This window comes from Trachurus japonicus, chromosome 9, assembly GCF_045865225.1.
Source record: "Trachurus japonicus isolate A0001 chromosome 9, Traja_1.0".
In the NCBI taxonomy this organism is placed as follows: Eukaryota; Metazoa; Chordata; class Actinopteri; order Carangiformes; family Carangidae; genus Trachurus; species Trachurus japonicus.
Genome location: NC_140915.1, coordinates 20913970 through 20927073, shown reverse-complemented (window position 1 = coordinate 20927073; position 13104 = coordinate 20913970). Strand labels below are relative to the sequence as shown.

Here is a 13104-nt window from a genome sequence, read left to right as displayed (position 1 = left end):
GCTTAATTTAAAAAGCAGAGGTCCCAGAACAGAGAGGATGTTAATTTTACTGGTCAATGGAGGAAAAATAATAAAAAGCAGAAATTCATCAAAACCGCTGCACCTGGGCCATGTTGGGTAACAGTCATCATAAACTCTGTTGTGTTAAGCACACCTGCTGCTTAATCATAATATTGTTCCATCTGATTTGACTGTTGAGCCAAGAGCATGGATGCCCACAGCCATGAGACGTGCTGCTCCGTGTGCCACACGCGGCACAGCACAAACGTCCATTTGTTCAGCCATTTAAAATATTCATCCTCAGGCTACAAATAACCGTTGTTTTCACTTCACATACTGTGGATTATTTTTCATTTAACTGAGTGTTAACTGAGAAAATAGTGAATATTAATTCAAATCGAGAGCCCAAAGTAATCCATTTATGATATTCAATCAAGAACTCTCTGAAATAGAAAATGAGCAATAAAAAACACTTCAGGCTCATAAATAACATATAATCTATTATTGATTACACTGTTGGTTATTACATTTCTGTCCATTTGCTAATATATATGTGGACTTTGCATTTCCCTGCATCCGTCATCATCTATAAAATAATCATAACTGCAGTTATTACTCATCACCATACATTTTTAATTTGTTCAAAATTAACTGCCCTCTCTCTGAACTCATCATCTATTCCGCTCTTTTGCCATCTTCTTCGCATCTGTTTATGTACCTACTTGTAAGCAGAGATTGCATTACTGCTATCTACCTAAAGTTCATCACACTGGCTTGGGACAATGGAGATATTCATAGAAACATACAGTCCTTAGCAACACAAAACTGTACTAGGCAGCACAAAAGATTGATCATTCTAAAAATGTATTGACTGAATTTGATAGCCAGAACATTTCTTCACAGCGGAAGGACTTGTTCCCATAGAACAGGTATTTGATACCAATCTGCAAGCTTCCTGATCGTGTTCTGACAAATTTTCTAGTAACATGAAGAATGCACAGCCTAAGAGTGCACATTAACTAAGCCATAAAACTATACAACAGATTATCCGTGAATAAATTACTTTGGATTAGAGTGCACTGAAGTCAAGTCAGTGTATGTGTTTTAAAATCATAAGGTTTTATGGAGCAGAGGAGGAGACATTAGCTGGTCACTCTCTTCATGAATGTGATCTCTGTAATATGGTGATAATCACTGTAATGGTGGCAGTTAGTAAACAAGATGTAGAAATTGAGTGCCAGCAGTAACAGCCCAGTGGACAGAGCAGCAAAACCACACACACACACACACACACACACACACTTACACAGGCAGGCAGGCACGCACAGACACCCTAATGACCCAAACTTGCCAGGAAAAAACACAACCACAAAACAAACAACGCACCCCACTGTACCCGGTGACCAGTATGTGTGTGAATGTGCAACAGCGGGTGTGTGTATGTTTTGCCTTTGTATGTACATGCATGTGCTTGCACAATCCAAATCTGCAATTTAAAATTTTAAAATAAGTGGTCCATGAGCAAAATGTTGGATAATTTGAGTAGCTTTCCCCGGTTTGAGGAAGTTTCTTATTGCTTTATAAAGTGTGTATATTTTATATGTAATTTTTGCATAAAAAACACATATATTAATTGTAAAAAACTGAATTTAATGTGCTCTGTTATGAAGGGCATACAGCACATTTCACACATGAAACTCCATATATACTGTAGGTATAGGTATATCACATAATCTATAAGATTTGTCTTGGTACTTGTGCTGGAATTAAGATCATGTACCTCAAATCACTGTATATTTGGATAAACTAGCCAGGCAATAGATCACTCTGTGCGCATTTGTGTGTGTGTAGGAGTGGGCAGTGTCCAAGCAGAGCAGCCAGAGCTGAGCAGGAACAGCTGGAGCTCTAAGATTTCACTGGAATCTGCTAATGACTGCAAGATTTACAGCACACGGCGCACACGCACGCACGCATGCATCGTTTCGGAGAGCATAAAAGAACAAAAAAACACACTCTTTCCAGAATAAGCGCTGCAGCGATCACAGCAGTGTTTATGAGGGTGTGTATGTGTAAGTGTGGGTATGTTACCTGAGCAGGGGTCCGCTGCCGTTCTTGGTGGTCCCTCCTACGATCAGTTCCTCCTGCCAGTGCATGTACTTCCTGGACAGACCATGGCAGCCGCCATTCAGGGCACGCGCCACATCGAATGGCTGGTGTAATAAAAGCAACAAGCAGGAAAACAACTGTCAACAGCTAAACAGCTTCTGTTTTACCAAAACATATAAATGCTGCACGCACACAACGATATGTTGAAGTGACATCTTGTGTCTACCTTAGTTGAGTTCTTATTGGGTGCAGTGCGGGGGCAGTCAGGGTCAGCAGGATTAAGACAGGGTCTATCCATGTAGCCGTGTCCAACGTCTGCCTTTTCCAACATGTCCTCAAATGCTTCCACAGGGAAATTTGCCCTTCGTAAGTCTTCAAGGAACTCCTTAGGGTCAAAGTTGGTCCACTGCAGAGGGTCTTTACCTCTGCAAAGTTAAAAGTAAATAGGAATACTGTTTAACTATGACTTTAACCACGTTTCATTTACTCCATCCAGTGTATTTGTGCCTTTAGCCATTCTTCCAACTCACCCAAGTCCAAACCTACCACCCAGACATTTTGGTTATTCCCATTTTCACTCAAACTCTGAATAAAGTTGTTCAGATATTTGAGCTTCCGCATGACTTATTTATAACCTGTCAAACGGAGTGCTTGTGTTCCTCTGCCAGCTGTGTGTTTTTTCTCTATCGCCATGTTTCCAAATCTCTGTGATGACAATGATGAATACTCATCATAACCGATGGCCAAAACTGCGACAATAACTGAAATTTTTCCTTTGTGCGAAATGGCGTCCACATTGAATCGATTTAAATGTTACCGGTATTATTAGTTCTGCAGGACACTTGTTTTATTAGATACGGCAGAACTATCAGGGGAGACGACCACTGAAAGGACAAAACATGCTCAAGTGTGGGTTTGGTATGTCAGCCCACACTTACCTCCAAACTTTACCTCAACAACATCAATTCAAGTGGACCACAATGTCTTTCTTGCTAGGTGACACAAAGTGATAAATGGAGACCAATTCCCATCATGCAATGGCACAGTGCTGAATTCCTGCTCCAAACTGGTCCTTGTCTCTCTGCCTCACACATTCCAATCTCTCTTTCTCTGAATCTCCCTCTCTCCGTCATTCAGACTACATTGTATGTGCTTAACCAGGCTTGGGTTATTATTCCCAGCCTCCCAACCAGAACATAGTAAAAACCTTATTTACCATCTGAGACCAACCGGGCAACACACATACTCGCCATATTCACATAGTCTGATGACGGCGACTCAAGCCGGTACACTTTCACACATCGACAAAACGCCCGTATTGCGCTGGCGACAATGGCACACACTATGTGCATGCACACACACATGCAGAGGTAAAGGTCTGCTGAGTATTACTGTAGCAGCAGGCCATTAGCAACAGAAGGGCCAGACAATGGTGTGAGGCCCAGGGCTGGAGAGAAACTATCGCCAGCGATACGCATGCCAGCAACCACTACAATAGAGCCTTCAGAGGGGACGAGTTCAGGACACACACACACGCACGCACAAACACACACTCTTGCTCCTCTGTGGTGTCTCTTTGGATGGGTTGAGCATGTTTGGGCAGCCTCTGCTAAAGGGGCAAAAACAACATCCAGAGATCCAGATCTCCTCCTCCTCACTGCCTCTCTCGTTCTCTCTCCCCGTCTTGAAAACAATCTGAACATACCAATACAGTTACCATATACACTAATTTCATAACCAGAACTCACAGGCTCAGCGTTCAAGATCTCATTGTCCCCACACATCATTTTTGCCAGCTGGCCTCATTGTGAGGAAAGCTCTTTGTGTGCCTAATTATGATCTTTTTAAAAAAGCATTTGATCGCTTGACTTCATGATTGGTCAATCTAATGATATGCTGTGTTGGCATGTTGTGATTGTGCTGACACATCATAAAATACTGATTCCTGTCTAGTAAAAAGGAGTTTCGTCTACTTACGGGAGATAGACCATTCCAGACTGGAGCTTGGCTCCCTCCCAGAAACAGTCCAAAGGGGTGATGATGAGGCAGGGATGTAGCTTTTCTATGATCTAATTGGATGAAAACATACACACACATACAGGAAAATAGACACAGATTTACAGCGCGAACTGCTGTGGAAAAAAGCAGCTTAAATTGAAATGCATGAATGAAATGAATTAGGTATCATCTTACCTGATCCATAAAATGAGTTTCTGTGACTAGTTCTCCTGATTTGTAGCATAAGTGTTCTAATTTCCATTGTCTGAAAAAGGAGAACAAAAGAGTTTCTGTTTAGTTTTCTTAATGCCACATAGCCACAGCTGGAGCACCGATGATTAAAAAAAAAGAATGTTGAAAAATGGCAATAAACCATTTGTCATCATGAAAGTGCTGTGAGCCAAAGCACACCTGAACACAGATACACAGGTATGCTATATATCTGTACAGTGTAATAAAGCATTACACAGCTGAACTATGATCTCAAAGATTACCACAGGTGTCTCTCTGACAGAATCACAGTGTTGTTCATCTTCAGTGGGGTAATTAGATTTCATTATGTTGCCCTTTTTAAAGACAGTCAGTAATTTTGGTCAATCTCTCTTCACTTGGACTGTGCACAACTGAAAAATATGATACTTAAATTACAGGTATATAACACTCAAAATGTATGCATCACCTGTTATAAAGGTAAACATGAACTCTGCTGGCTCGGATAGCTGACTCCAGGTGCTGCAGGAGTGCATCCACCGTTAGTACATTGGCTCCCTCCTCCCGCGGCGTCTGGATCATCAGCTGAGGGTTAAACATGGCCTCCTCGCCTATCTTCTGTCGCGTGTACCTCAGCTCCTGGTTCACACGGCCACCAACTGGACAAAAGAAGAGTTAATGTGTTAACATTTACATACCCAAATCCTCCGTGCAAATATCCAAATATACAACATACACACACACAATTACACTACTTTGTGCTGGCCTTCGATCTGTGCTTTGATAACATCATATCCTCATCAAACCCATGCAGTGATACAAACATTAACCTTTTCAACTTCTTTTTTCAATAGCAGATAATTAGACTTGTATCTAACACAAAAGCACTTGTTTACAGTGAGCTTGTACCAGGGCAAAGCCAAACATCCTCGCTCCTTTGAACCCAAAAGACTAACATCACTCCAACAAATCCACATTTCACAAAAACAGCTCAATGTTTCTACTCAAATTTGCTAACAAGTCAGCAGCGCCAGACCACATTGACTGCATGTGTGTGTGACAGTGTGTGAGTGTGTTTGATAAAGAAGAGAGAGAGCCTCTCTTCCAGGCTTCGCTCCCAGTATCGTGGTGGGACTAAGCCCTGTGCGTGCGCTCTAAGCTCTCAGCTAGCCCCAGCTACAAAAGCAGCCTGTCAGGCCCTTTAGCTGCCCTGCTCCACCCCAGTACAGCCAAGAAGACTGGCAAAGTCCCTTTTTGCGCACACAGGCACACAGGCATGCACACGCACGCACACAGCATGAAAAATGTCCAGTGAGAGCTAACTGTGTGAAAAATCTGTAACATTTTATTATGTCTTAATCCAATTCAACAATTCTGTTCAATCCATGCAAGAGCAGGCATAGATTGAATATTTTCAGCCCATTGTAATGGCATTAAAGTTGAACATAAGCATGCCTGTTCTGCTGAGCTGGACCACCCAGTCAGACCAATGGAACAGGGAGGGAGGGGGCCATGTCTTGGGGCATTAGGAAAACACACTTGATTTCTTTTTTTCTGGACCCAAACAGCATTCCCATCTGATCCTGTCTGAAGGCATGTTTATAATACTCATCATTAATAGCAGGCCTGGGCTAACTGGAGCGACATGCTTTCCACTGCTACGCCAGCTACAACGCTACGTTACACCAGCCCTTCCTTCAAAAAGAGCAGGCATGGAACTGATTTAGATCCAACGCACGCTGACAGTGCACTAACAAGTCGACTTGTCTGGTACATCGTCAGCGCTCGGCAGAGCTAGCCTCTGGGTTAGTTTAACTGAAATGCCAAAAGGAGAAATGGGGATAATGGGTATAGAGAAAGAGTCTTATCCATTTTTAAGTGTGCATGTTCTACATGTGCAAAGAGATTGAGAAAGGTCTGATTGTGGGGAGAAAAAACGATGGGAGGATCGTGCTTAGAACTCACTGTCTGTTCTGAACTCTCTCCAAGTTGCGGACTGCCACCCAAAGACCTCAAGTTTACAGCAAGCAGCAAGGAACGGGACAAGTCAAAGGAATGCACTCTCTCTCTACAGGAAACAGCACATTACGGCCTCAGGCTTAGAGAATTCCACACTTCACGAGGTTACAGCGTTTTGGGGTCAACACTCACACAGCCTTGGGGTGAAATTAACACCCCAGCTGGACCAAGAAAATATGTGTGAGTGCATGAGTGTGTGTGCACACTGGTGTATATGCAAGCATGTGCGAGAGTGTGTGTGTACACACAGCTGTGTTTCTTCAATGACACATATTCCCATTATTCCTCCTCCTAAGAAAACTGGTTGACCCCAGCATGTGTTGATATCTTGAAGGTGTCCTGCTCCAAGCTCAGCTGCTGTGACCTAAAACAAAGTGTCACTGACTTTACAATCTTGTCCAAACCAGCTCCATCTCCCACTCTCTCATTCATGATCCACACATGCAGCATCACTCTCTCATCTTTCAACAAATTCACTCTTATGGTTGATCATTGTTTGAGCGATCAGCTGCTCTGATCAAAAACCAAAATCACAACATGAATTTAAACTCCAAGCTCGTCAAAACCAGCTCTTCCAATATGTCACTGTAGGTTCTGCATACTTCAGGGATGGATTTTTTTGTTGATGCATTATAAACAGGATTAATCAGTTGGCCAAAGACATTTTTTCTCGGCCTTCAGCTACATGATTATGTAAATACTTCCTTCCACCAGCAATCTCTGCAATCCATGCAGAATGTGTACACTGCCACCTGTGTATGTGTGTCTATGTGTGCAATAGCACCCATGCAAGCATTACTAAACTATTGATGACTTGAGAAGAGAAGAGAAGAGAAGAGAAGAGAAGAGAAGAGAAGAGAAGAGAAGAGAAGAGAAGAGAAGAGAAGAGAAGAGAAGAGAAGAGAAGAGAAGAGAAAGAGAAAGAGAAAGAGAAGCAGAAGGAGAGGCAGGTCTATGTGTGTCACTGTATTTGAGCCCTCTGTGTGGGTATTCAGTGTGTTGCATAACATTAACCCCTGGTCCCCCCTATTCTCAAAATAAGGGAATGGGGGGCTGTGGGGACGAAGGGAGAGAAAGTAGGTTTCTAAGGAACTGACATCACCCCCTCCCTCCTTTCAATTCGGAGCTCCCCCCTCCTCTTAATACTCTAATTTTCTCTCTCTTTGCTCTATTCAGCTCTTCTCTCTGATTGGCCAGATCATGATGGCAATCAGCCTGGCCCCTCTGTCAAAGCCAGCCCACCTCCCCCTCTACCCTCGCCAAACTTTCTCTCTTCCCCATACAACACACAACGGCAGAGCCCCACCCCCTTGCACATCTTTGACGCCTGACAACGGAAGCGTCTCACACTTTCAAGGAAAACATGCAGCCACCAGTGGCAAACAACTCTCCAGTATGACACTGGTATAAAAAAACACACCTTGTTCATCAGTGTGTACAAATCATAACCCGTCCCACCACCAAAAAAAAAGAAAGAACACCATCTCTGCCTGTGTATTTTCTCACATAATAGTAATACACTTGAGATGTAGAATCAGCTACACCACCAATAACAGTAATCTGATGTATTGCTACAAGAGGCTAAAAGGGATCATTTATGCATCTGCAGGGACCTCATACATATGTCAATGTACTGTATGTGTATGTGGCTAACACATCTGTGTGTGTCAGAGAGGGAGAGAGTGTGTATGTGTGTGTGCGTGCAGAGAAAGGATTAGCTGGATTAAGCCCCCTCTCAGCAGGGACCCCCTGTGGCGAGGAGGAAGCCCCCCCAAAACCAGGTCATCTCTCTGCCACCAAGTCTACAGCGCCCTCCCACACCCCTGGCCCCATACACTGTGAGAGGAATGAAGAAGAACACCTACATGAAGATGTGATATGTAAAATCACTCCCACAAAACTGCATGGAGACACCACGTGTGTTTTAACCACATTAATGTATGAAAATATACATCTTACTTGAATGCAGATGTTTGATTCTTCAGGTGACACACTATATATGAGAAATTGAGAATTTTGTCAGATTTATACAACAGAACCAAAATGGGACTTGACATAATATGTTACATTAAATGCCAAGCGAAAAATCAACATGTGTATTTTTTATGTCACATCCAGTACAAGCGACGATACACTGCATCACTGCAGTTCCTGGTCAGTCCAGCTAGGTAAGAGTTTCCCACAGTTAAGTCTCGATCCCACAGTTACCACATCCTCTCTTCCTTCCTGTTTATCTCTCTCTCAGCTGCCACTGCCAATCACCTGTCAGAGCACTGATCACCCAGGAGACCCCACCTGTTGTCTCGCTGAGCAATGCTACCTCTACCTCCATCTTTGTTTCCATGGTCTTTCCTGGTTCTGTAAGTAAACACACAGGTATCTGACGCTCACATTATTACTGCTCTATCCTGATAGACTTGTTCAAAATCGAAGGCTTTTTCCAACGTATTAAACAGCTACGTAAGAAATGTTTCACATTTTCCTATCAAAGAAACAACTTCAGATAAAAAACATTCAGTTTGAGCTTGTTGGTTTTATTTAACTATTCAGCAACACAAATGGGCTTCTCTGGAATCAGGATGATAATCTTAAATCTCACTTTTCCTTCTCTATGAAAACCACAAAATACTTGAATAAAACTGCAACAACTGATCTCCAATTCCATCTCAGGATCTTGATTCCACCTTATCCCTTCTTTCAGTGCTTTAGTTCAAGCTGTTGTAGCAGCAGGGGCGAGAGCGCCAAACAATAAAGCAGCATACAGTAGTATACCCACAGCCGTAATGGAAGTTTTGAATGTGGGTTGTGCGATGCAGGTGTGCACACAGCCGCAAATATGTGATGAAAGGCCTCACTGAGAGCCGAGACCCTACCTGACCCATGGCAAGCCCCCTTTACTCTCTTGCTCCCCCCACCCCGCTCTCTACCTCTCTCTTACCCCTCTTTCCTTTCAGCTTTCAAAGAGGAGCTGGTGGGGGGGCAGGGGCTGGCCTGCCACACAGAGGAGGGGATAAAAACGAGCAAGGTAGATCATGGGTGACCACGGAGGGAGAGGAGAAAAGTAGGAGGATGACGCAAAAGAGCGCGAGAGAAATGACAAGAAACAGAGAGTGGAAGCTGCTCTGACGTGCAGCTGTAGCTCCCCCCGCACCCCCGACAAGGACCCCGACCCCTGACACAAATGTGACACCCCAGCTGCCAACCAACCCCCCCATCAAAAAAAAAAAAAAAACACACACACACACACACACACACACACACACTACCACCACCACCTTCCTCCTCTCACACCCATACCACCAACCCTCACCCCCCAACTCCGTCATTACCATATGTATGGCTCCCCTCGCCTCTGATTATGCTAATCACCTGTCCAGCCCCTGCAGCCCCTAAAATGGGTGTATTTAGCAGTCGGCTGGCTCCCAATGCAGCTTCCCCTGGGCCCGAGGTGTACATTCACACACTGCTCAATGGGCAGATTCTTCCACGTTGCTGCCTTCATTCAGGTCCCGCTCTACACATGCAACCCCCCCTCCACCACCAACACCACCCAAAAAAAAAAACACTCCTATTTAATTCCGATGGATTCAGAGGGCATTAGAAAGAGTAGTAGGAGAAGAATGTGCATGTGCAGAGTGGTTCTGGATAAATTGCGAATGTCCAAGGTGTCAGGCAATAGATGTATTAATCGTTCTTAGTAAACAAGAGATTCATGCAGCTGTTATTGAAACTGTTGTAAAATCTCCAGGGAGACAACCCAGGTTGTTTTGTTCAGCAAAATGAAAGAAATTAATAGAATAATCAGAAAAAAACCAAAATGTTCTGACAACTCCAGCTAGAATAGCATCTCATGCTGTACGTCCTGTCGTGTGTGTGCCTGTCGAATTCTAGCCAGGTGAGCCCTCCCCCCTGCTGCATTTACTGCCCGATGATTGGCCCACGGCCCAGCCATAACAGACCGTGACATGAGCCTGAGCGGCCAATCTCAGCCAGCCATCTCTGTCATTTCCTGGAAAGATGGCCCATGATTTCAGGTATGCCAAAATCACACATTCCTAAGTATGCAATAGAAGACACAGAGACAGAGAGAGCATGAATGGAAGACAGGAAGAAATACAAAAAGGAAAAGGTACTCCATTCATGCACAGATGTTTTAATGGTTACCTTTATCACTTGCCAGCTAACAATATCAATTCATGCAATATATGAGTTCCAGTTCCTTTTTCCAATACACCTGTGTGAATAATTCTTTGGCCACTTGGGGGCAGCGAAATAAGCCGTAAACACAACATTGATATGTTATCACCTCATCAGGTTTCATTTACCTACTTCAACACATTAAGCAGACCTAAAGCAATGTTAGCATTCAGTTGGAGTTGTGTTTCTTGACACCAACCTGATCTGTATGTGGGTGTGTCGATGGGTGGGTGGGGTTAAGGTGCCAAAACACTGTGTGCAACCATGATGACCATTTGTTGTGATAACTGGGAGACAAATGGGATTTGTGGCACAGAGTAATCTACCAATGCAGAACTTTGCTGGATGCTGTTGTATTACATTGTGGAAAACTTTGAGCCAGGTCGAGTGTTGCACCCTGCTGCACCTTCAGACTGGTTTAAGTCCAGTATTAATTTTAAAAACAGTCTGAACTACACTAAATCCTGAGAAAGATATCTGGCTCTGAGACCGAGGGAGGCTACACTATGTTTAGTATCCTCTAACTTGGTTTGGTCATCAGAGCTTTTTACTGAACCAAGAGAGCCATGAGGATGATCCAAAGCAGCCGGTAATAGATCAAAACAATGAGTTAAAAGGCACTAAACACACAGAGGGGTTCAAAGTAACTGAATGATTATCTGGTTACTTCACGGTTAAGGGCACGATGACAGAGAAGAAGTGACACCCATCATGCTTTGCTGCACTTAATAACACAGCCTATGGCATGAGTTCACAAGTGTTTCTCTTGTCCAGATGCTTCTACGAGGCTTGTCGGGAAGTCTCAGTACGAGAGACTAGTTCACTCTGACGCATCGTGACTCACTCTGAAGCTCCAAACCTCTCAATCATCTGAGAGAGGAAACGTTTTATATATCTTTGTTCCTTGTGTGTGCATGTGTGGTACTGGTGTAATTGCTGTTACTGCCAGATTCTATGACGTTGTGTTGTTGGAATTGCAATGAACTATACGGCTATATACGCAACCCATGTGTGCCAGAGGGGCTAAAAAAAAAAAAAAAAAAAAATTCCAACGACACACACCCGCGCACAGACACACAGACACACATACACAGATGTCTATAGTATGTTTGCAAAAAAAAAAAATCTCAGTGCTGCTGCAGTCTGAGAAGCATCAATCCACACCCCAATCTCTCTCCTGGTGTACGGTAGGCACTGCAGCCAAAACACAAACACACTACCGCTACTATACTCCTGCTTATTCCCTCGCTCCGTCTTCCCCCCAACACACACACACACACACAGACTTACACACATACACACACGCTCTCCCTCTGCTGTTTTGTACTTTCTCCACCCCTCTGGCAGTCAGCGCTGTGAGGGAGGGAAGAGAGGAAAGGGGAAGAGGGAGGGAGGGGGTGAGCAGGAGGGGAGGGAAGGGAAGGGAAGGAGGGAGGCCAGACCACCCTGCTCTCATGGCAGGGCTGAGTGTTTACATTGCCGTGGCTCACTCTGTAATACATCTGGCATTCTGAGGCCACTCTCTCCAGCCAGGGACGGGGAGTGGTGGTAGGAGGGGGGGGGGGGTAAAGAGAGAGACCTTTCTGGCAGGGAGGAAAAGAGAGGGATAGAAAGAAAGAGAGAGAGAGCGAGTGAGAGAGAAGGAGGTAGAGGGGAGGAGGGGGGTAATTCTCTCCACAGTCTCCTGTGGTTGGTCATTCGCAGGGCTCTGGTTTTTGAATAAGAGCGCCTGAAAGAATGCAAAATGTAAACAGAGAGCTTGGAGGCATCTCAGGATGTCGTTTGTGAATGGGAGTGCATTTGCCCTGAGAGAGCGCGAACACACGGATACACACGGACACACACAGCCCAGCTAACGAGCAAATTGATTTAGAAAAAAAGAAGTTATTTCGCATCTACGTTCGCTAGGTAAAGCTAATAATATACACAAACGTGCTTTCAAATGAGGGAGAGCTAGCTTGAGAAAATAGCACTGTAAGTCTGCGTACAGTACCAGAGGCGCAATGTTTCCCCACACTAAATCCCTCACCAGCTAGTCTGCACTTTTCATCAACTCGTAAAGTTTAACACAACACGCTGGAATGTTATTCCTTCTACAGAGGTTTAATCATGTTTGTAGTGGACTGATAAACACAAACTTAATTGATTCCCGTTTGGAAAATGTGAAAAAATAATGAAATGTGCTTGCTCACAATTGGGTGTGACTGCCTACAGCTGCCTGAAAGACAGTCAAACAGTATACAAATATATATATATATACATATGTAGTGCATTCTGTGCAAATAGGAAACAAAACATGGTCAAATCCGAGCATGGATGGGATGTGTCATTCCCCAGTTGCATTTTGATTTCATCCCTTTATCTATTTGTCCTCCTCCTACTCTATATCTTCAGATATACAGTGATTAATTTACAAGTTTTTCTGTTTCTGTTGTCAGACAATGGAACAACTAAAAAATAGTGACTGAAACGTGGCCCATTAACATGTTCACCACAACTGACTTCCAAGCCACAACTTACTTACAAGCCGCTATGACTTTATAATGGTGACCTAGTCTGACGTTCTCACCAAAT

At 43.9% G+C, this 13104-nt stretch overlaps 1 protein-coding gene across 2 annotated transcripts in view; it reads right to left on the bottom strand.

Annotated features, from left to right (window-relative positions):
* Positions 1 to 13104, bottom strand: part of ptch1 (patched 1) — a 48793-nt gene that overhangs the window by 27131 nt on the left and 8558 nt on the right. For both annotated transcript variants that reach the window (XM_085786502.1, XM_085786501.1), the window contains exons 3-7: positions 4784 to 4973; positions 4300 to 4369; positions 4084 to 4175; positions 2333 to 2531; positions 2089 to 2210 (exon numbers count right to left, since the gene is read on the bottom strand). In XM_085786502.1, coding sequence (XP_085642628.1) covers positions 2089 to 2210; positions 2333 to 2531; positions 4084 to 4175; positions 4300 to 4369; positions 4784 to 4973 — 673 coding nt within the window. The remainder of the gene's footprint in view (positions 1 to 2088; positions 2211 to 2332; positions 2532 to 4083; positions 4176 to 4299; positions 4370 to 4783; positions 4974 to 13104) is intronic.